Raw genomic sequence first — 25,657 nt, 5'->3', positions numbered from 1 at the left:
CTAAGCAAGGGACATGCCTCACCAAACAAGAGTCCATATTGTTTGTAAGTGTTATTTATATTTTTTTTTTTGTTGGGTTGAATTGATGTATGAACCTTATGAATTTATATGAGATGATTGATACCGATATGTTGTGATTGAGATGAAATATGTGAATGTCATGGTCATATAAGTTGTGAACATGAATGAGACCTAACCTAAAGATATAGGCACCTTTACGTGGAAGTATATGAAATCATAGACATTTGCATGTGATCATGCATCATGACATGATGAAACTTGTATTTTTAAGAAAATGCATAGAGAATCAAACTATTAAAAGTCCTAAAAGTTTTTTAACTTTAAATAGTGAAAAAATTATATTGGACTATGCCAATCCTACCACTATAAAACATATCATTATAATTGGGTGACCTTGATGTCTCTGTGGGGGGGGGGGAGATATTTTGTTAAGTGCCAATTTTACTTACATTGGTAGGTAAAATGAAGCACTTAATATAGAGTTATCTTTTACTTATAATTAAAACTTGTTCTAAATTTAGTAATTTATAATAGATATTTTATAGTTTTGTAAGTATTAATTATTATTATTATTATTTTATATAATTAGATTATTTTGATAATTATTATATTCAAATAAAATGTTGTTTAAATAAGTTTAATTAAAAGAAAAATGTTTAATTTTGTTAGATATAAAAATAATTTTATGTAATAAATCAACTTAAAAATAAAATTGTTGATATATAATGATCAGATTCAAAAATTTAACTTTATCAAATATTTTTTTTTTCATATAAAATATTTACAAAGTTTTAAATATATATATTTTTTTTCACAAACAATTATTTTTATAAAAAATAAAAAAAATAAAAAAAATTATAGTATTTCTCAACACAATCTTAGCTGTGATGTGAGGTGTCGATATTCTCACCTAAAAGAAAAAAATAGGTCATTTTTAATAAATCAATTCTCCAAATTTTTTCTCCTATGTTGTAATAAATTCATTGAAGATAGATAATAATATTATTTATAAAAAATTATATACATATATATTTCCCGCTAACGAACCCCGAGTGGCGTTCTTAAGAAACAAACTTTCCCGTTCATCGAACTTCAAAATTGTGCGCTCTCCACCGGCCTCAGCTCTCACTGATGTGATACTCGCACACTCACTGTTTGTGGGAAGATTCGTGTCACAGTCAGAGTCACAAATCCCTATCTATCGCTGGTGTGCGCCATGAACGTTCTGAACGTGGCGGAGAAGCCCTCGGTGGCGAAGTCGGTGTCCACCATCCTCTCGAGGAACCAAGGCATGCGAATGAGGGAGGGACGTTCCCGCTACAACAAGATTTTCGAGTTCAACTACACCATTCGCGGCCAGCCCTGCCACATGCTCTTCACCTCCGTCACCGGCCACCTCATGGAGCTCGAGTTCGACGGCCGCTACCGCAAATGGCACTCTTGCGACCCAGCCGATCTCTTCCGCGCGCCTGTCCAGAAATCCGTACCGGAGGTTTTTTCGTTTCCTTCAATTTGAACGTCGCTTTAATTTATAGGAGTCATTTCCGCGAGCTTTTTCGCTGTGGTTAATTTTGTTTGCATTGTGAACCCTAGGACAAGAAGGATATCAAGAGGACGCTGGAAGAGGAAGCGAGGAGGTGCCAGTGGCTTGTTCTCTGGCTCGATTGCGACAGAGAGGGTGAGAACATTGCATTTGAGGTGGTTGAGGTCTGTACTGCAGTGAATCGTCACCTTAATTTAAAGCGCGCTCGGTTCTCTGCGTTGATTGACAGGTTTGGTGTTGTGTTGTGGTGACTCCTTTTGGTTTTTTGTTGTTCTGTTGTTTGATTGTTGCTCCTGTTTATAGGGAAATTCATCAGGCTGTGCAGAATCTCGTGGAGCCGAACAAGTGGTTTGCTGATGCTGTGGATGCTAGGCAGGTGAGTAAACGCTTTTTTTCTTACCTAAATGGAGCTGAGCTTTTTGTATTTTTGTGTGTCTTTTGTTTGTGACTAATTGAAATTGAAATTAGGATTTGATGTTCTTGAGTTTGTTTTATTTGCTGACAACATTTGCGTGCTATGTGATATTGTTCTTGTTTTGTGCGTCAATGATGATTATTTTGTTTGTCTATAGGAAATAGATCTTCGCATCGGTGCTTCTTTTACGAGATTTCAGACCATGTTACTGAAAGATGCTTTTATCATTGACACTGCCACAGATGACAGAAATCTTGTCTTAAGTTATGGTCCTTGCCAGGTGTGCATCTTTTGAAGATATGACAGTGTATTGTTTGTGGTATTTATGCTTAAAAAGTTATTTAGTGATTATGAATTTCCGTTCTACTTTTTTTTACTACAGTTCCCTACACTTGGGTTTGTTGTGGAAAGATATTGGGAGATACAAGCGCACGAGCCAGAGGAGTTTTGGTTAATTAATTGTTCTCATAAATCAGATGAAGGCATTGCTAATTTCAGCTGGATGTAAGATACAAACCTCTTAGAGTATCATGGTTCTTCTTGTGTTTTATTTACTGCAGGCTTTGATATAATCTGAATTCATTTGGCAGGCGTGGTCATTTGTTTGATTACACTTGTGCAGTTATAGTATACGAGATGTGCATGGAGGAACCAACAGCAACTGTGAGTCTTGTTTAACGCTTGTGATTGGGCATGTGCTGAATTCAGACTAATTATTTTAATACACACAATTACTGTTCAGGTCACAAATGTAAAACAACAGGAGAAGCTAAAGTATCCTCCACATCCTCTGAATACCATTGAGCTTGAGAAACGTGCTTCACGGTACTTCCGAATGAGTTCTGAGCACACAATGAAGGCAAGTTAATGATGAAAACATCATTTACTTGTGTGCTTTATTTGGTACAAGTTTTACTTTTTCCAATGTACTAACTATTGTGTATAGTTGATTCCTAAGAAAAAAAACTGAAAGATTTAATCAAACTTTTGATCCATGGGTCTCTCTACAGTCTACATATACATCATATGTGAGATTTCTGTAAGCAAGCATTTTTGCCATGTAAGAGGCACTGTGTGTTGTTCACCAGTATTCCTAAAAGGTTTTCTGCCTGCATTTTTAGTTATTGGGAGACTGGATCATGGTTTACTGTTTATATGAAAATGTGATTGCCAAACTCTGGTGATTGTGGTGAATGAACAAATGTATTTAAACAATTATTTTGTAGACAAATTCAGAGCAGCAAAGTGGTTTTTCATTCCAACTCTCATTTAATTTGCATATTTTTACAGATTTGATGTTTTTATATGCATCTCTTGCTTACACCTTACTTAATTACTTATAGGTTGCAGAAGAACTTTACCAAGCTGGTTTCATCAGTTATCCTCGTACAGAAACTGATATTTTTTCTTCAAGGACTGACTTGCACGTGGGTAACTTTTTCTTTCCTATCTAAGCATGAATAACTATCATAGTTGTAGCCTCCCAGTTGGATTTGGACTTTAAAGATACAAAAAGGGGGTACTGTTATTGTTAATTTGCATGTAGTAACTAAGCATTGACTCTAGTTTGGAAAGGGGATGCACCCCCATTTTTCCCATTATGGACAGGCTATTTGGCATGGATTCTATTTGCTATGATGTTGTGGTTATGTGCACTTTTTTTGGTGTGCTACTGTTGTATACTACAAATTAAAGAGAAAAAGGTTAAATCGACTTGAATGTTACTTGAAACTCATAAGCGTTTTAATTTATTGTGGGTACATGACTACCTGTAGATGTTCGTTGTAAAGCATATATGATTACTTTATAAATGAAAGCTAATTTTCTTTTGTAATATATTGTTGGGAGATCAATTCAATTTTCCAAATAAATATGGTGGGTGAAAATCCAAGAACTACATTTCACGGGGTTGCAGAATGTATTTTGACACTTGGAGAACTCCACTACCATAATGAGAGGGTAGGCCAGAAGGAACAATTAAGGTCCACTGAGTCTCATTTATGAATGGAATCATGGACCTTTGCTGTTTAAAGGGGTCACGTGAAGAAGATGGATCATCCTAAACCAAAGCAAGAGGAGAGAGCGAGTATGAGTGTGTGATCACTTGTGTGAGAGAGTCTCTTGTAGTGGGAGTGTGTTATCATTTCTTGTAACTATTGAGTGTGGGTAAACTCGGTATGTAGAGATTGACAATTTGGGGTGAGTTACAATTGTTGTAATCATATTTGATATAGCGGAACACTTGATGGTTTTGTGGATATAAGCAAGAGGTGCTGAACCACCTTCCATCCAAAGTTCTTTTGGGTGTGTGGGTGATTTTCTTGGTGTTCGTTTTGCCCTCGACATATATGATAGTGGAAATTATAGAATATGTGATTTTAAGTAAAAAAGATCTGATTTTTACCACCATTATACTTGATTTTTGCGCTTAAGATTTTCATGTGTTGTTCAACTTGTACTGTTTTAACGATATTGTTGTTGCACATTAATCATCTATTTTTTCTCCAATGACTGGCCTTTTTATTTTCCTTTCAATGGCAGACAATTGTGCAAGAGCAACAAGGGCATCCTGAATGGGGAGTATATGCACAGCGGTTGTTGGACCCTGGTTCAGGACTTTGGAGAAATCCTAGAGGTGGTGGACATGATGATAAGGCTCATCCACCCATTCACCCTACAAAATTTTCTACCGGAGAATCTGGATGGAGCCAAGACCACCGAGTCAGACATGATTTCTTAGTATTTTCTTTACACATTTCATTTTGCTTTGAGTCTTTGACATTCATATTATTATTATTATTTCTCAAATTACCACAGAAACTGTATGAGCTGGTGGTTCGCCATTTTTTGGCATGTGTCTCAAAGCCTGCTGTAGGAGCTGAAACCACTGTTGAAATTGATATTGCTGGTGAACAATTTTCTGCATGTGGGAGGGTGATTCTAGAGGTGAGATTTCTGTCATGCTATGTATGTGTTTGTATTTTTATTTCACTTGTAGATTTTATTCAATTTTGCTCAGTTAATTCACTGGTTTCATATGCATGCTCTGGACAGCCATATTGTCATGTAAGACAAATATTGGATCTATTTTGAAACACTTGCAATACGAGGAAAAGTGAATACTATTTTCTGACCTCTCAAACTTCCAAAGAGTAGAAAAAGGATCACTATTTATGCAGCTTTCATCATAGAAACTGTGCTAGAATTATGGACACCAAACTACACCCGATTACTACAATTAAGGAAACCTTCATCAATAAATCCTAACGAAGGAATAAATCTAATTAAATCTGTACAAAAAGAGATAATTAATAATGCTCATGCTTCATATTTTACATGTTACAACCATAATTTTAAAAGCTGGCTCAGACCGGTTCAATTGGGAACTAGTCATGTAGCTAGTCCAAGCCTTAAATTGAATTGGTTATGTTATTGAACTGGTATAAACCAGCCGGTTTTACGGTTAAACGAGTGAACCGTGGGTTGTTTGCAAAAATCGTGTCATTACCTTTCTGCCTTTTAAATGCTTACACCCTGTCCCACATTCTTGTTTTTCACTTTTCCATTGTAATTTCTCATTTTCTCATGCAATCTTTTTCGCACAACCAAGGAATTGAGACCTGGTACTTTAGATAAACAGTGTTACTTACCATTAAGCCAAGCCATGTAATTATTAAATGTTTGCTTTAAATTACTTTTATAGTATACTTTTAATTTATAATTCATATTTAATTACATAAATTTATGTAGACATTATGGGACTTGAATTTATTTAATCACTTAGTGACCACTAAACCAATATACTCTATTATATAATTAACTTAAATAATTTTTATAGTATGTTTTTAATTTATCATTATATATTAATTTATACTATTCAACTAGCCTATAAATTGATTGTTTTGTCAGTGTTATATTAACTACAATATTTTTTAGGCCTTTTTAATTCATGGTATGAATTTTATTGAAATTTATAAGTATAAAATATATATGAAATGAATATTTTTTTAAAAAAATAATAAAAACTGGGTCATGTGATTTAATTAGTGATTCATTGGTTTGACCCTTGATCCATTGATCCAGTAGCCTGATCAGTTTAATGACTGATTTGGTTTTTAAAACATTGGTTACAACACTCCGTAGAATGAGATGAATGTCTATCTTCTTAGTTTGCTAGTAAGATCTTGGAGTTGTTCTATGGGTAGTTCCTTAGTTAGAAAATCTAGTAACTTACGTCTAGATGGACTGAAGGCGAACATATGCCATCTCTATGTCTAACTTTTCCTTGATGAAGTGACAATCTATTTCTATGTTATTTCCTTGTAATGGTGAACTGGATTATGAGCAATGCTAATGGGAATGGTGTTTTTGTTCTCACAAAAATAGGAACTTTGTATATATGACAATATATACCATAATAAGGAAATAATTTTACTGCACTACTCAAATCCTAAGCAAGTTTGTGTATGGAAACAAAGTTGTTAGGGAGTGAAGGGATGGGGGTTGGAATTGAACGTTACATTGTTACCACATCTGGCAATTGGGGTATGTGACCCATTAGCAGCAGTAATGTGATGATTACCAAACAATACCAGTAGCATTAAAATATACGAAACTAGGATTCTTACTAGTCATGGCTTGAGAATAAGTGTCAAATGGCTTACTCAACAAATCATGGTAAGGAACAAAAGGTTGTTGGCATTCAAATGAACCGTTTAGGTAGGATTGGACTGAGGATTAGCCATGGTACTCTCACCCTCCCCCATAACAAAACTACAAGGCTATGGCAGGGACAACACTCCACAATGGGAAGAGGAGGTGCCAGTGGCAGTGTGAAGGGATTGTAGAGGGTAGTGCGTGATCTGTATGCAGTGGAAGAACATCTTGAAAAGATAAAGTGTCTTGCAACATGTTCAGTGGTTGTGTCAATGAGGCTCAGGGTGGTGGTCTATCTGGCGAAGATTGGATGATGGTGGTAGAACTTCTAGTGCACTTGAAGGCACCAAATAGGGATCCAATGTTAGTAATGTATGCTGCCTAAGCTGGCTGCAGCCTGCAATGGAGGTGGCAACAATTTAGATGTCAATGGAACAACCTAGGGTTTTAGTGTGGAAGAAGCACCCCCAACATTTGGGAGCTTTGATAATTGATACCAACTTGGAAAATGAGGAAAAGTGAATATTATTATTTTTTCATTCAAAGAGTACAAGGACCAATGTTTATACAACTGTGTTAATAAAAACTATCCTAGAGTCACGGGCATCTAATCAGGCCTGATTACAAATAAGGAATTGGACCAATCAATCCTAATGAAGAAATAAATCTAATTAAACCTGTACACAAAGAAATAATGCACATGCTTCATATTTTACATATGTTATAGCCGATACCAAACATTTTTTCATTAAATTGTGTGACAAAAAATTGGAGCTTATACGATTAACACAACCCATGTTAAAATAGGTTTGATTTGTTAAATTTTAATACTTGAGTACTCTCATGCATTTGCTCCCCCAATTTCTTCTGTTGTTTTTTCGATAATGGTGTTGGTTTCTCTTGTGTTGATTTTTTTCATTGGTGCTTCTAAGTTTATTACAAAACTTTTCCCACCCCAAACGCAAGTCCTAATTAACAATGTTAGGAACCCGCTGGTGAGAGATCTGAGAATTCTATGGAAAAGGGAAATAGATAACTAATTGTTTATCGCTAAATGGATCTCAACTGAAAAGGCGAAAATTCTCCTTCCAAAGGTTTTCCCTTTTACAACTGAGCTATTGTTTTTTGATACTAACAATTCTGAGTGGCTCTCCCTTCGACCCCTTCTCCCATTTAGGCTAGGCTTCTTCCCTTTCAACTATAACTAACTATCTGATTCTATTCTGTAACTACTTTGTATTTAATCTCTAACTTCCTTGCTTCCTGGGTCCTATCAATGCCCTGCGTTTATGAGTACTTTATTATAGTTGAAACTTGTTCCTGTCTATCTAAACCTGTCTTTTTATCTTCATTCCTATTCCTTCATAAGCTTAAAATTTTGTTACCTAAACATGGCATGTTGAAATAAAGCATTAAAAATTCCTTTTCTCCTAAGAATTAAAGAGAGTGAATTTCTAACTAATCAGCATTAGTGATGGTGCAGATTACCACTGCAAAATTGAAAAGATCTCCTTAAAGCTACAACTGGTTTGCTGCAATCTGATTTTATCTTTACAGATAACCTATTTAGGATTTTTTTTCTATCTCTCTTCATTTTCAGCCACACTGTTATTTCAATCATTCAAAAATTCTTTTTCAACACATAACAGTAACAAGAACTTCCTATTCCTGCAGTCTTCATTATTCGATAAACTTAAATATATTTGTAGTATTTGTGAAATAAGCAAGTTTTAATTTTGGTCCATGTAAATATTTTTCTTTGTTTTTCATTCTCTAAAATTTGGAATTACTGCTTTTAGTGTCTATATTATGTTATCTTTGTTAACTACTTATGTGTTTATCATAAGATTCAGGAAACATCTATGGTGAAACTTCTAAATTTTTTTATAGGTCCTTAAAACAAATAGTATTTATCTACCTTAAAAGTTAAAAGAATTGTTAGGGACTAAAAATAATGATTTTAGATTTTAGATGATGAAAATAAATAAAAATTTAGGGGACCAAAATCAAAATTTGTCCATTTTTCAAGGACTTAAAACAAAAATTTCAAATTAAATAGGGATGAAAACAAAAATTCTTTTAGAGGGACCAAAATCAAAACTCACTCATTTTACAAAGACTAAATTTTAGCCTATCTGATATTATGCAATTTCATAATTATTTATTGTTGTAGGTACCACTTTTTGCCTTTTTACAAACTTGAATCTATATAATAACTTTAGCTTTGAATTACTTATGGGAATAACTAATATTTGTTTTGGTACATGTTCATGCACATACATGTATGGGTTTTATTTTATTTACTAAATTTCTAATAAATGTTGGAGGCAAGTTGCAAATAGTCTGATTATGTTTTGTCTTGTTTTAATGTGATCAGAAAAACTACTTGGATGTTTATCGGTATGAATCTTGGGGTGGATCAATGATTCCAGCATATACTATTGGTCAACAGGTTTGCTTTGAATTATAGCATCAGATTATATACAACACTCTTGTATTAGTGGTGGATTCTTTTGTTGTATATATATTTTTTTCATATTATTTCTGGCACTCGTGATTTCCTCACATGCTGTCATTGTCACAACTGTCAGATTCCTGATGGAATTCCACACAACAAAGCCCTGCATATCTCATTTTGATAAATTATTATACTTCTCTTGTATTGGCTTCACTGTTGTATTTAGTACCATATTAGAGGCTGAAGATTTAGGAGTCTGACAATTTTTTTTATTTTTTATTTTTTTTTGTGATACAAATGAAGACAAAATGGTCCAAACTAAAAATGTTGCAAGTAGTTACCCTAAGCATCTATTTAATGTGCTAATATACTTGAGAAAGTTGATGTTTTGTTGTGGCAGAGTTATGTCTGAAGCTTTACTTGCCATTTTCCTCACAAGTTGGACATACTGGACATCTATGCACTAATATGAGAGAGTTATATGTCCTTTTATTTTAAATTTCAAATAAGGATTTTAGAAGATTGAGTTAGTTAAAAATTAAAATCAAGATCAAATTATTCAGATCTGATTTGATTTTATTCTTATTTATTTTTTCTTAATCTTATCCTTATATTTATTTTGTATCTGACTATATATATGTCTCATGTAATTCTGATCAATGTAGAATAATAAAGATAATTTTCTTCTCCTAAATTTTCACTTTATAATAAGACTTGGGTAATTCTTTCTTCTAGAGCTAACTTTTGGGATTGAATTAGACTATGTTCATTTTTAATATGGCATTAAAGCCTATCCAATGTTGATGTTGGGCCATGCTAAAATTTCACACTTCATATGTACAGTATTGTGAGTGAGGATGTGCGTTAAGATGTCCCACATTCGTTAGGTATATGGTTCAAGTTGCCTTCGTAAGACTTGGACAGTTATTCAACCTTGAGCTATTTTTTGGGGTTGAGTTAGCCTTGGTCCATTTCTAATACTAGACATAAGTTTTTAGATACCTTTTCTATATATGATTGATGTAATATTTGGGTTTATGTTTGCTGTATGCTATTTGCATCTGAGTCTGAATAATGAATATTCATGATGGTGTTATTAATATTACAGTTCATTCCAACAACATTAACCCTTGATTCAGGAGTAACCCGACCACCACCACTTCTGAGTGAAGCTGATTTGCTGAGTTGTATGGATAAGGTGAGAATGATTTAGAATCTGACAGACTCAATAATACATTTAAAAATTTGATACTTTCTTGTGTGCAAGTCAGATTATGTGTCATTAAATACTGACAATTGTATATTTGTTTTTGTTCTTATTTCTTCAAAAGGAGGGTATTGGTACAGATGCTACAATGCATGATCACATCAAGAAGCTGCTTGATCGGTTTTATGCAACTAAGGATGCTAGCACTCGTTTCACACCAACTAGTCTTGTAAGCTCATACTGTTAATTTGAAGGATAATATTTTCTCTTTTTCTTGCGACAATCTCCATGCCTTATGATATTTTTCTTTGGCTGTCTTGACTCTTGTTTACTGCTGTTAAGAAGAGTTACTACATAATGTTATTAGGTTAGAAGAGGATGTCGTGAATAATATTTATAAGTCAATATTCAAATATTTCATTTGATAAAACTGATTCGTATAGGCGTATAAACTGTTGTAGTATTATTCTGCAATTGAGCATGATAACCAATGAATGTGTATATTAAGGTGTCAACCATGAACCATCGGGTTTAGTTGACAGTTACGGGAAGAATATTACTTTGATCATTAAGAATTTGACTTCACCCATACAGGTGAAGTAATCAATGCATTTATAAACATAGCAATTAGAATCTGTATGTGACCTGCATTTAATTTTGACTACAACTAAATATACAGTTTCCTGAGCTAAGAGTAAATCTATTGTGGGAGATCTGCTTAAAAGGATTTTATACTGTAGCATGAATTAAGTCATGCTATCATCTAACATCTATCCTTGTCAATTTTATTATATCTATCGAGAACTAAAGCTGCACAACAGAGTGGCGTGGGCTTGATTATTAATTTTGTATATATGCTGTAGCTGTATCCTTCTGGTTTTTACACAATGAAATTTTAGCAGATCAGTATTACAAACAATTGAAAAGTTTTACCCATTAAGGTTTTCGTCATGTTAATACTTAAAGAATTCAAGAATCTTTTTGCTTTTTCATTGGCTTTTTAAGGCATTTAATTCTCAAATATGTGGTTGTGCTGGCATAAGCAGCCAAAACAAAACATTAAGTATGATATTTTTTTCAATCACTTATTTATATTAATCATGAGTTTAATATTATTGTAGGGTGAGGCACTTGTTATGGGATATGATGACATGGGGTAAGTAATGCTATTTATTTTAAAAGTGTGTTTAATTCTCAAGTCTAATCTGAGTATATGCTTTATCTAACTTTAGTGGATAGCTATATTCTGTTAGTTAGATGCAGTATTATTTTTATTTTTGGAAAAAAATAGAAAAGAGGAATTATTGGTGTAGATATAGTTTAAGAAAAGTTAACCATTTAAATAGAGGTGTTCAATATCCATCTTGTCCTAATAATGTTTTAGATGATTAATGATGGTCAAAGAGTTGCTAATATTTATCCAGCAATTGACTCAATTATTTTGGTTGCTAATTTGTTGCTAAATTGGAAATCATTTCTCAAAGAATTTCTTTTTCATAAATTTCCAATCATGTTGATAACATGAGTTGACTTTGAATTCCTTGTTTGGGTTTGAATCCAAAATGTGATTTTCACATTCAATGCTTCCTTTGAATCTTACTCCGCTTGCTGTGTTCCCCATTCTTCATTGTACCTAGTGACTAGGGTAATAGATGCCATTTGCATCATGTTGTGATTCAGGAATTGTGTGTATTGTTGTACACATACCAATCTTATTTATAGAGTGAATACAATAAATGATAGAGATACTAATCTCTAATATTATGGAAACTAATCTAATCATATCCCTAATTGATAGTGAGGATAATAGCCCATAATATATGTATCCACAATATCTGTAATATATTCACAATATCTGTAACACTCCCCCTCAAGCTGGAGCATATATATCATATGCTCCAAGCTTGTTACAAATGTAATCAATCCGAGGTCCTTTAAGCGATTTTTGTGAACATATCTGCTAACTGGTCACCGGAGGCAGCAGTCAGACCGAAAGCGGCGATCGGAGGCGACGGCCACCTGAAGCCACGGTCGGAGTCAGCGACTGGAAGCGGTTGTAGGTGGCGACCGGAAGCGGCGGTCGGAGTTGGCGACCAGAAGTGGCGACCGGAAGTGGCGGTCGGAGTCGGCGATCGGAAGCGGCGGTCGGAGTCGGCGACCAGAGGCGATGACTGAGGCGGCGGTCGGAGTTGGCGACCGGAAGTGGCAGTCAGAGGTGGCAATCGGAAGCGACAGTTGGAGGCGGCACAGGAAGCGACCAGTGACGACGGTGTGACGACCCGAGGTGGCGGTCGGAGGTGACAACTGAAGGTAGCGACCAAAGGCGAAGGTCGGCGGCGCGGCAACTGGCGGCACGACGACCGGAGGCTGCAGTTGGAGGTAGCAACCAGAGGCGACGGTCGGTGGTGCGACGACCGGAGGTGGTAGCCGCCGGCGCAGCGATCGATGGCGGTCAGAGTGGGCACCGGAAGCGGTGGTCGGCGGCACAGCGATCGGAGGCGGTAGCCGCCGGCGTGGCGGCCGGCGGCAGCCGGAGGTGGCAGCAAGGGCCTTTGCAAGAAGAGAGAAAAATATATTCTAAAAGAAAAACCTAAGCTCTGATACCATGTTAGAATAGTGGATTAAGCCTAACTCAACCCTACAAAACCGGCTTGTAAGGTGAGGGTTGCTCTCCACTTATATACTATTTAATTGCCTAATCTCTAGCCGATGTGGGACTTGGGTTTTTCCCAATACACCCCCCTCACGTCCAGCACTATTGGGCTTGGTACGTGGATAAATGGTAGGTGGCCCTTTTTAATGATCTAGGATTGGCGGGACTTGAATACATCCCCTCATGTCCATGGTGCATGTAGCAATGAATGGTAGGTGGCCCTTTTCTAATTGACGGGACTTGAAATACACCCCCTCATGCCCATGGTGCATGTATCAATGAATGGTGGGTGGCCCATTTTTAAAGTGAATCTAAATGACTCTGATACCATGTTGTGATTCAGGAATTGTGTGTATTGTTGTACACATACCAATCTTATTTATAGAGTGAATACAATAAATGATAGAGATACTAATCTCTAATATTATGGAAACTAATCTAATCATATCCCTAATTGATAGTGAGGATAATAGCCCATAATATATGTATCCACAATATCTGTAATATATTCACAATATCTGTAACACATCAAAAGGCACTGTCAACCTAACGCATACTTTATTGCACCTGTCTTTTTCTACCTTTGAGGTTCCAGGTATAAACTATGGAAACCATATCTTAGAGCAGTTATGGAACGCGACATGAAATTAGTCAGCGAAGGAAATAAAAGCAAAGCTGAGGTTTTGGCAACTAGCTTGCAGCAGATGGAAGCTTGTTTCCTAGATGTAAGCCGTTATTTGATTCTTGCTCAGTAGCTTATAAGTTATTAGTTATTACCAAGGACTGGTTATTCAAAAGATTTGCAATATCATGCAGTTCATGTTAAAATTGCATCTTTTATGTTATTTCAAATTATGCTACCTACTTCTACACTGGGGTGACAAACCATTGTAGGTTTCTTGGCTTATAATAAATCACATGTGAAAGTAGTAATCATAATTTGATCACATGCTTCATAAAGGTTAAATATTTGAAAATTTTTAAATTGGTTTGGGTCCTGGGATGGCCTACTGTGGAACGGGACCTATCTAAAAATCAATAGATTAATTTAACATTTCATAAGTTTATTCTTGCTCAACATATGTTTCTTTTCTTCTCATCTTGTGAATATCTCATTCATCTACATCCTTCCTTATATTGTTATTAGATGTTTTCTTTACTTGAAATTTTGTTATATAAATCTTATCCCTCTTACAAGTAACAATAGAATCAACAGAAAGTAAAGAAGACAAGTGAAGTGCCTTTGTTCAGAGAACACAACTTATGATCTCACTCATTTTATTCTTGTATTGATGATGTTATTATTTATTTATTTTTTTATCTAATGATACCCTGAGGAAAATCTAAGGAATTGGGGCTGAATAAATTGATTTCACTGCAATAATACTGAACAAATGTGAGAGATATATTTAGAATTTCTATGCTATTATTGGATATAAATAATCGCTCTATTCTAATTCAAGATTCTTTGGTTGATGGGATCTTCCCTAAACACACAATCTGTTCTGATAAGTAAATCACCAAAAAATAAACTTTCCAGATTTCTGAAAATTAAACATTCCTAAATATTACATGATTTTTCACAGAAACAAACCTGCAGACCAGCTGAGTTGCTTTTGATCCTCATCCATTGGTAATGAGAATTGAGAACAGCTTAGTGCCTTTAGTAGTTAGTTTAAAGCTAAAACTGTAGGAAGCATCACAGTGGGTTGAGTATAATAATTGCATAAGCAGAATGGTGGAGAAGTTGAGGAAGCATGCACAATGTTTTAGGTGTAATCCTTGTTCCTGTCATTGTAATTCTTACTGATCAAAAAGTAATTGTGTAAGCATTAAGTAAATAAGCTGTCTTTAAATCGGATCATTGTCACCAATGAAATATCTCTCTTCAGTTGTGTAGCAATACATTATTAATTGTGCATCTGATCCTTTTGGGACTACAAGAACTCCCCTAGATGTCATTTTGTAGGGCAGGATGTGCTTTGTGCTCATCTAAACTTCTTGGTTAGGGTAGTCCAACTGCCTCGTACTTGTTACAACAAACTGGGCTTGTGGCTTTTCTCCACAAGTTATGGCCTTTCTGTGGGAGGGATTATGAGCAAAATTAGAATTTCCAATATATTGACATCTTTTGCATACATAGCAATTTTTTTTGGTAATGGCATGCACACTAGAAGAAAATGGTTGGTACTCAATTTAGTATTCCCACTAGTAGTTCCCCATTCAAGCTGCCTTTTCAGTTGCATGAAATTTATCTCAACAAGTTTATCTTGGTTATGGAGATTATGAACGTAAATGATTGATATCTTGTAAATATATGCAGGCAAGATTGAATAAAGTGAAACTTTTAGAAGCCATGGCAATATTTTTTGAAAGGTGATTATCCCCCAACCTCCATCCACTTGGATTCTTTATGCAAAAAATATTAATAGATCTCTTCAACCACTATTGCAGATCTGGTAGATCAGGCAATGATGGGCTGCATGCTACTGGAGAAGTTGTTCGACGATGTGGACTTTGTCAAGAATCAGACATGGTGCTAAGGAAAAATAGAGTATGTGTTTTAGGTCATTGTGGTTCCCTACCAAGAGAATGATTACATTTAATAAACAAAGTTTGGAGTTTTAGCGGTGCTTTCTTTTTTTTTATTCTTTTCTGTGAGTTATAGGTGGTGACGTTTTTGGGAATTACATAAATGGTTCAATTACGTGCCATTCTTGTTCAATCATGTGGTGGCTAGCCAACGAACATGAGACTAGGAGTGTGGATGTTAGGTTTTTGGTAGTAAATAGTTTTATTGCCTGAGCATGAAACATGGTCAAGAAAAGACAAAGTAGGCTCTATCTGGTTTATATAAGTTTTAAGTAAAAAAGTATTTAACCATATCTCCTTGAATACAGATGTATAATTTCTAATGTTTATACTTGCTGAATTTCTGTGCCTCTGTGCATGTGGGCATGCTCAATCATAATCTTGATATCATCCTTTTGTTTTATGTAATTTATATTTTTGAAAAGAATACAGGCAGATCCTGTTATCTGATTACATTTTTATATTATCATTTACCAGGATGGCAATTTTATGGTTGGATGTTTGGGTTACCCTCAGGTTCGTGTTTTCATTTTCTCTTCAACAGTTGCCTGTAATTGCTTTGTTATAATTACAACTTATCTAACCTTGGAGTTGCCAGTTGGCAATATGTTGTTGTGCACCTGTGCTCCAATCCCCCTTGTGTATGAAAGAGAGAAACAAATAAGTACAAGCAAACAAATAATGATAAGAAATTATCCTTAAGACATGACAATTAGAGAGAAACATGTTGGCAATATGTGGTTGTGCACCTGTGCTGCCCCCTTCCCCTTTGCAGATGAAAGAGAGAAACAAATAATAATAAGAAATTCTCCTTAAGACAATCTGACAATCACAATTAGAGGAAGAGAGAGCGAGGGCAATAAAACTAGGTTGTCTAGAATCCATGAGAACAACATCAAATAGAAGCAATAAAAACTATCCTATCCCATAACAGTGACAATTGGCAAGGATAATAAAGTAGTCATGAAAATACTGGCATTCTACTTCAACCCCGTGCACCAAACATAAAGTATCGATACTTTAATTTACTTCAAGTATCCGTATTCGATACGTATCCAATACGATACTCTCGGATACTTTTTCGATACGTGTTAGTGAAGTATCCCAACCTTTAGAAATATTATGAAAATTTTATTCAATCTTGATATTTTTAAATACTTCCTTGATATTTATTGGTGATACGTACTGATAAAGTATCCAAATTTTTAAAAAATTATGAAATATCCATTACTGCTAAATAAGACATATAAACATGTTTAATATAGAAACATAGAAACATTGGTCCTTGAAGAACTATAAATGAAAATTGTCTTCTATATAGATAATTTTTAAAAAGAAATGAGATTAGTAATATTATTTGTATTTGTAAATAATAAAAAGTAATTTATGATGAAATGATTTATAATTTATGTGTTTTTAGTAATGTTTAATAAGTATGTCTTAAATTTGGATTTGCAAAATAGCAATTATATATTTATATATTTACTGTTTATGAATTTTGATTAGAATTACAATTACACATTTATTATATTTCGTGAATATTGATACATATGATAACACATATTGTATATATTTTAAAATGATCTTATTGCTGTGTCAAATATGTGTTGTATTCAATATGCGTATTGTATTAGTGCATCATAGACCAAAGAAGTGTAAAAACAGCTCACTTGCTTAAAGTTTTTGTGTTTCTTTGTCCTTCCAATTCTTCTTTTGTTTTGTTGTGCATGTATTCAACATGTAGTAAGTTGTCAATTTTATAAAATGTAGACATTAGTTGAAAGAGAAAAGTATGTTTGATGAAATGTATAAAAAGTTGGAGTCGAGAATCGAGATGGCACAGTTCTGTCAGTTAGTCTAATTGTTTACTCTCTATTAGAAATAGAGAAATGTTAGCAAAACACTTTGTATCATATTCTTTTGGATATACTCTTTAGTATTTACCGAAATTTATTAGAAATCACAAATTTGTGTGTCCCACCTCTTATTTAATGACTCTCTCTCTCTCTCCCCGAAATTTTGTAGTTCTCAGTAAACTTTAGCCCACAATAGTGTGTTGGTAACATTTCTCAATAAGAGAAATAAGCTAGGCCTAAATCCTAAAAGCTAGCTATAGAGGGAGGATTGCCCAAGATAAGGAATATTCTGACTATATTCCTAGCCATTGTGGGACATCTTAACGTTCATTAGTTTTTGCTTAAGATGCTCAGTCCTATGAATACAATATCTCTTCGTATTGAAGAATATATTTTGAATATAAATTCCTTACCATATCCTATTTTAACCATATTTTAATGTACAATATCATTAAAGAGTAAGTAGTTAAGTACTCAATAAGATAAGTAACCGATTTTTATCCTCTCTGAATTCAGTTTAAATGAATTTTGAAAGTTTTGTGGTTTACCTCCCTTGCTGACCCCTCCATATTTCTTCGGCTCATGACTGACAGATACTAATACGAATTTGACCTCTATAAATGAACAGTGTAGGAATGCTGTTTGGCTCCCTGGATCAGTATCAGAAGCAGTTGTGACCACCAATACTTGCAACAATTGTACTCCTGGTTTGTGACTTAATTTACATCTATAGCTTTGCATTTAAAAAATGTAAATCTGTGGCTTGCATACTAATGTGTGATTTTGGACCTTTTTCTCTGTATTTTTTGATAAAATAATAATCAAATTTAAAGACTATGAGCACTTGAGTGAAAACATCCTTGTTTAGTACTGCAATTTGCTCATCCACCCTACCAAAAAGTACATGTTATTAGCCGTTTGGTGTTGAAATTTTAAGTATTTAAATTAGATAAGAGAAACAGACTTTTTAACAATATTTTCTTGAGAATGATGATGTCATTGAAGTGATATTGCAGGAAATTGTGCAGTACTTTGAGGAAAATTTTTAGGAAATTGGTGTAATATGCTGTGGTTTGTACAGATCTGTGATTAGAAAAATCCCATGAATCAAGGGGTCTTAGAGTAGAATTGGGAGATACTTTGTTTCCAAAAATACTAAAATAGCATAAAACTTATGTATTTATCCTGTATGATTATTTGGTATTGCCATTTATTCAAATTCATTCCATCCTAATTTTTGATATGGTATTAGAGCACCTGATCAGGATGGCTTTGTCTGCTTGTCCTAAACACTAAGATGTCAGGCTTCTTTCATTGTAGAGTCAAAGAGTGGGATTGGATGAAGTGGAGTGTGGGAGAACATGAGCAAATGTAAGACTTTGTCATTGAGTACAGAAGGCGGCATGCAATTGATGAGATAGCAAGATGTGAGAATGGCATTGCCCCAAAACGTGATAAAACGCTGCCATGAATGGGAGTGTGCTAGCGGTCTCAACAAGATGCTAGTTTTTTCATTCGGCTACTCCATTTTGTTAGGGTGTGTACAAAATTCGATGAAGTGTACCCTTAGAAGCCATAAATTGTTGAAAAGGGTTAGACATATATTCTCATGCATTATCACTCCTTAAGGCATGGATGGGAACAACAAATTGAATTTTAATATCTTACATCATTAAAAAAGGCTACTTACCATTTATCCACGTACCAAGCCCAATAGTGCTGGACGTGAGGGGGTGTATTGAAAAAAATTTAAGTCCCACATTGCCTAGAGATTAGGCAATTAAATAGTATATAAGTGAAAAACAACTCTCACTTTACAAGCCGGTTTTGTAGGGTTGAATTAGGCTTAAATCCACTATTCTAAGTAATACCATTATACAATGACTTGAAAATACAAAATAACCCGGATCTGCTTTTTGTTAAGAGTAACCAAGTACAACAAGTGAAATCATCAATAAAAGTGACAATGTTTAAACCCTAAAGATGATACTGTACATACAAGAGGGACCCCAAACATTTGAATGAACTAAGGTAAAGGGGGACGTAGCAATGTTTATTGGCAGGGAAGGAAGCCGGTGTATGTTTTTCTAATTGACATGGCTTACAATTGAGACTAGTTAACATGGATAGACTGGGAACCAATTATTGCAGCTTAGGAAGTCATGGATGTCCCAACAAAGCATGTATGGTTAGTGATGTGGCTGCAGGGCATTCTAATGGTGATGATTAGTAGTAGAGACCATGAGACTCACATCTGGTGCCAATTGTTTGACCAAAACTCCTCTCCTACAAAAGAAAAATATCTTTGTTAAAAATGACTGAACAATTATGGGATCTGGTAAGACGAGACAGAAAGAGGGTTAAATGGACAATAAGGTACATAAAGGACAAAGCCTGCAGTTAGAGAGGGTAATGAGTTAGTAGTACCAATCCCTTGAGATTTAGTTTGGGTACCATTTGCAGAAGTTATACTTGGTAAATGTCCATTTGTACAAAGAGAAGAAAATAAAGAGTGATTACTAGATTTGACTGAAGTCAATATCCCAGAGTCCAAGAGAAGGGTTCTGAGATAGGCAAGCAAAAGAATTATCAGTGTGTGCAATCGAAGCAGTAGCGTCAGGGTTTTGGCAACTTGCATCCTACTTGAGGAAATCATCGAAGATTGCTGGTGTGGTCCTGGAAGGCTCATTTGATCATGGCGTTTCAGCAGGGTCGGGCTTAAGCAGATCTAAATGAGCAGCAGATATGATCAAGAATCTGGGGAACCCAACACCTGCAACTATGAGAACGGGATGAGCCTTGACAACTTCTCTGAATTGCATCACATGGCATTAGGTTATGTTCCCCAGGGTAGGGTGAATTTGGTGCTGGAAGATATCCTTAATTACAAGATATTTTGCTATTCTACAAAAGAAATATATTCTTTCATGATTTTCAACACTTAGTGACTGTTGGGTCCACAGTTTGTTACAAAGATAACTTAATGCTAACAGATTTAGTACAGTACAATGAATGAACAACTTTTTTGTACAGTTATGACAACTTAAACTAATGTCTCTAACAACTATTTTTTGTTTGTAATAAATTATAAAATTATTAATTTAAATGTGTATTTAGGAGCAGATGCAATTTTGTTTTGAAACAAGGCATCGCTTTTTTTTTCCCCTACAATCATGTTAACATTTTTTTGGTGGTTAACCAGTAATGATATTTTTACTGCTAGGAATTCTCCACCCAGCATCCACCTGTCACATGTGGATAACCACATGTATAAATATGGCTAACTTTGTTTCAAGTGGTTAAGAGTAAATGAGTGTGATTGTATACAATTGTCAATCTGTACTTGTGATGCTAATGGTTAAATATGCCTAGTTAGTATTTAACAAAAGGAGAGAGAATTTGTGAAGTTTCTATTTCACTGAAATCTGAAAAATACAAAAGCCAAAGAGCTTTTCTACCTACATTCAGTACTTATAGAATGCAAAAGCTCAGAACTGGAAGTTAAAAATCTGACAGATGTCCTATAGTAAGCTAACCAACTGACAACCGAGAGGAAAGTAAAATAGCAAAAACAAATTCAAGAAAAAATATCTTAAGTGATTATAGTGTCGTGAGGTTATTGAAAATATCTAATGGTGATTAACTTTGCCTTACAATTGGCTTAGAGTATAGAATGTATGCATACAGTTATCAATTTTTACTTGTTGCACTAATGGTTAAATATGTCATAAGTGCAGTGGCATGTGGTTATTAAATGTCTAATGGTGGTTAACTTTGGTTCACAGGTGATTAAGAGTAAGTAAATGAATGTGACTGTATATAATTATTGATCTATAGTTGGGACACTAATGGTTACATATGCCTCACAAGTGGTTAAGAGTGTTTGAAGTTATTGAAATGTCTAATGGTAGTTAATTGTGCCTTAAAAGTGGTTAAGTGTCTCATTAGATGCTAGGTGGACAATTCCTTGCAGGATGTTGATAGAAATTCTTTCTTCCTTCATGTGATTTTAAGGCAGTCCAACAGTTTCCCTAACAAGCTACAAATCATTTGAGAGTTCCCGGAATAAGTTATCTTTGTGCTATGCTTGGTACATATGATCTATATAACCTTGAGGGGGAGTTTTAGAAATGAAAGTATTATTGTGTAAATGTCTAGGTTCGTTTCATTACATAAATATTTTGCTCATGGTGTAGTTAAAACACAGTTTTCTATACATGCTTCTCTTCTTTCTCTGTCTCTCAACTGTATTATTTAATTTATTTGTTTTAGTCATCTTACTCTTGCGTTTTGGTTTAGATGTTATTGTCATATCTAATTGGATAAAATGTTATAGGTCCTGTTTACTTGATTCAATTCAAGTTTAGGCAGCTGGAAATACCACCAAACTACAGTGCCAACCATTTGGGTAGGTGCACCTTTGCAAGATCAATTTCTTTTCACCTGGTTACCCTTTGGATATCTTCTGAAGGAGCAAAAGGAGACCAAAAAATATGGAAAAGGATTCTTTTAATGTTGTTCTTTAACTTTTTAGTTCATTCATGAATATATGATGACTATTCAAACCCTTTTCTTGTCAAAATGCTTATGTTTAATTAATGCATGGGAAATGATAGGTTGCATTGGTGGCTGTGACGAGATTCTTGCACAGCTGACAGAAATATGTGGAAGGGGCCCTCGCATGCCAGGTCAGTGAGAATGGCCGAGTAGTTGCTAGAAACGCAATCAAAATATAGCTTTATTACCTATTGTTTCATATGAATTACTGGTTCTTTGCAGAGTGCTTTTGAGTTCAACATTGTTTGTGAGCATTTAATGTGAAATAACTTATATGAGATGGTCTACGTGCATATGGCAGTTTCAAAACAGTTTGTGGAAATCAAAAAGCATTTTTAGGAGAGAGTAACATTTACTTTTAGGATATTATATTAATACCTCTAAGCTAGTTTTTACTTTTTTTTTTTTTTTTAATCTTCAACATTAGTTTTTAGAATTTTTTGTGGTCACAAGCTCGATAGTGGTGTCAGAACAGAATACATATTTTCATCTGCTTGCTGTCATTCACATTGTTTCGATAAACAAATATGCTCTCATTATACCTTACCATGTTTTCCAGCAAGAACTCGAGGACCAGCAGCACCAACTAGCAATTTCCATCATACTAACCCAAGGCAAGGAGTTTGTGCAAACTGTCAAGAAACAGGCCATTCTTCTAATGATTGTCCTTTACGTTCCAGGAATGTCCGACATCATGGAATGAGTGAACATAATGGTAAGGTCTCTGTAGTTTATTAAATTCCATACCAGTTTAGACAGTCTAGAGGAATCAAAAAATGTATTTCTTGTATATATAGCGTTGCCACAGGGACATGAGCAAATGATGTCAATCAATCAGGAAGATACTGAATATGTATTTTGTAACAGACAAATATTGACTTTGGATTCTGTGAAAATGGATTACTGGTTTTATTATAAAGTGGTTTGTATTAATTATCTGGGCTTGGTCTGATATGTGATACAAATTTAGAAGCTTTCCCCCGTGATATACGATGCTTGGTTACACAATGATTGCTAGGGTATATTGGTATTGGATTTGAATGCCAAGAAGCTTTTCATTGTAATCTTTCATCGATTGTGGTGAAATTTCTGTTTTTTTTTTCTGTGCACATTGGCCTATGAGTTACTGTAGCCTTAGGTCAAACCGCATAAAGTGTGCGGACACAATCGTTTTCTATCAAATCAAGGTTTGCGAAACAATACAAGGCTTTGATTCGGAAATTTTTTATTTTCCATTTTCAAGATTTCTTGTATCTTTTTTATTTATCTTATTTTATTTTATTTAATGGATTTTAGTAGACACCACTGTAACATATTTCATATTCTTAAATCTGTCTCATTCATCCTATGTTATATAATATGATAAATGTTAAAATTTAATGATTTACTTATTTCTATATTTCATAGCCAATCTAGCTCAAGTTATGGTTTGTGTTCGTAACTTTTGTGTATATTTTTTACTGGGGTGATAAAAAGTGAGGACTGACTTATTTTGCAGAAAATAAATAAGGAATTTTGATTAACTCAGTGCATCATGTTAGAAATTCTTGCTCTTCATTGTTCATGCTTTTTTGCAGTCATTATTTATCAGTTGCCAAAATTGAAATTTAAAACACTGTTTTATAAACCATTAAACAATGCAGGGGAAGCTTCTGTTTCATGCAGTTCATGCGGAACGCCATGTGTTTTGCGAACTGCAAATACTGCAAATAACAGGGGAAGGAAGTTCTACTCATGTCAAGAGTGCAACTTTTTTGTGTACGTGAACTCTAGATCTTTTTTTTTTTTTTTTGGCTGCATTTGAGGATTATATTTCAGTTTTTGTGCTATATTTATTATTTACTATTAGGTTAGGAGTGCCGGAAATGTGAAGAATTTCAACAATGAGTTCACTGGTAGTTGTGATTTAGCTAGTGCATTGTTTTATTTGGGGAGTTATTTTTGTTTTTAATGAGAGCAGGGGGATTGGCATTGATTATCTATATCAAATTTTTGTAACTATCACATCTTTGACACTTCCACTTAATAATGTCTAGACTCCTGACAATAGAATGATTAACCTACCAATCTCGTTCTTTTTGGCTGCTTTTTATCCACAAATAGCTCAAACTGACATTTATAAAATTTTATTTAATTATGACCACTGTTCATCATTACGTCTAATTTTTTGAATAGGAAACAACTCTCCATTTTCAATTTATGTGATGGATTATGTTGCAAGCGGTTTAGTGAAACAGAACACATTGCATGGTTTTAAGATAGTTATTTGTTTAATAAGCCTTATCACCCCTATCACAGATGGGAGGATAGCCTCAATGATGGCACTGGAGGCAGAAGTGTTACAAGTGGTAGAGGTTCAAATAGTATTCCAGCATCCAATCCTAGGGGAAATGGTGGACGTGGATCTCGTGGTAGAGGTGGCCGGAGTGGATCTCATACTGCTAACACGACATTTGTGTCTGCTACTGGGGATCCTATTTCTGGTAGAAGGTGCTTTGTGTGTGGTGATCCATCTCACATTGCTAATGTCTGTCCGAATCGTGGTGTCTGATCTCTTCTCATTGATTCATCTCAGATCCGTTGTATAGAAGGAAAACCAGGTTGGGCATCCAGAACCTTTTTTATTATTATTATGATTATGCATGTGTTTGATTAAGCACTGGTAATTTGATATGTAAATACAATTATAAGCCCTTGTGGAAGACAGCTGAAATAGGACAATCTCTTAAACTTCTCGTGAAAAAGTAGTTTGTTATGCATGCTTCTTATTTGTTTATTTAGGTATGCATGAGAACTGCAGATGCACTATGACATAAATTATGTAGGCTTTTGTATCATTTGCATCAACCAGCATGTATTTTCTAATTTTGAGGCCCAATTGTTTTCAAATCCAGAAAATTTGGCCACACCGTCTGTTTGTCGAGCACATGGTGGATAGGCTGTCACGAAACAGTTCATTTGCTAAATCTGTGGGAGCATGTGCGAGCAAATATTGTTTGACTGCACCTGAAGAGGGAGCATTAAATCCATACTTAGTAACGAAGCCATATATTATGTTTCAATTTTCTCGGCCAATTGAGATTTTTTTTTATGTATGCATTAATCTAATCATAGCATATACTTACACGTCATCTTCTCAACCTATTGTAAATTTGAAGATCATGTGCGTATGGGCTTTAACATTTTGCACAAAGTACAGACACGCCATTATTTTGGGCCACATAACCATGTTGCTGATTTTTCACTTAACAAGCAAGCAGGAATTGTTAATTTCCATCAAATTAAATAATCGAATGATTATACAAATGAGTAAGGAATTAGTAGGTGATATGATTAACTTTTCTTCTTTGTTGTATTATATTGTAAAAGATCTCTAAATCTCCTAATGCCCGGAGTTTGGAGGAAAGGAAAAGCGGGTTAGTGTCTTGCCAAATAATCTTTACTTTATTCTTTTTTACTTTATATAATTCTTGAATATGGGAATTTTTACTTAAAACATCTTTCCTTTCTCTCCGACTTAAGGTAAAAAGTAAATAGAACTTTCTAGAGTCATTTGTGTTGGCTACACTCGTCAGTTGTATTTTTGGATCTTGTAAACTTATAATGATATAATTTGATAATTAAATAAGGATGATTGGAAGTTCAGTTTTCGAACGTCACAGACAGCTCTAGTTTTCTCAAAATGGATAAAATTCTATT

At 34.6% G+C, this 25,657-nt stretch overlaps 1 protein-coding gene across 3 annotated transcripts; it reads left to right on the top strand.

Moving 5' to 3' along the window:
- The first annotated feature begins 1,069 nt into the window (after window positions 1-1,069).
- Window positions 1,070-25,286, top strand: TOP3A (topoisomerase 3alpha). Of its 3 annotated transcripts, none has more exons than XM_020379373.3 (25): window positions 1,070-1,513; window positions 1,615-1,793; window positions 1,868-1,940; window positions 2,137-2,259; window positions 2,362-2,483; window positions 2,570-2,642; window positions 2,722-2,838; window positions 3,323-3,406; window positions 4,521-4,700; window positions 4,797-4,925; window positions 9,013-9,087; window positions 10,202-10,291; window positions 10,425-10,529; window positions 11,422-11,456; window positions 13,549-13,678; window positions 15,277-15,329; window positions 15,408-15,507; window positions 16,023-16,061; window positions 18,030-18,108; window positions 21,738-21,809; window positions 22,018-22,089; window positions 22,518-22,673; window positions 23,602-23,716; window positions 24,257-24,558; window positions 24,853-25,286. In XM_020379373.3, exons 1-24 carry the CDS (start codon window positions 1,238-1,240, stop codon window positions 24,507-24,509), a joined length of 2,730 nt encoding a protein of 909 aa, XP_020234962.2. In that variant the 5' UTR covers window positions 1,070-1,237; the 3' UTR covers window positions 24,510-24,558; window positions 24,853-25,286. The 3 variants fall into 3 exon arrangements, with proteins under 3 accessions (XP_020234962.2, XP_082932638.1, XP_082932640.1); XM_083076512.1 differs by having other exon boundaries at window positions 4,521-4,718; XM_083076514.1 differs by having other exon boundaries at window positions 4,521-4,718; window positions 22,018-22,090; window positions 22,522-22,673.
- Window positions 25,287-25,657: the final 371 nt, after the last annotated feature.

The sequence above is a fragment of the Cajanus cajan genome, chromosome 6 (genome assembly GCF_000230855.2).
Source record: "Cajanus cajan strain Asha chromosome 6, NIPB_CcT2T_4, whole genome shotgun sequence".
In the NCBI taxonomy this organism is placed as follows: domain Eukaryota; kingdom Viridiplantae; phylum Streptophyta; class Magnoliopsida; order Fabales; family Fabaceae; genus Cajanus; species Cajanus cajan.
Note: the sequence above shows the minus strand (reverse complement) of the source record. Positions and strands in the feature narration are given on the sequence as shown.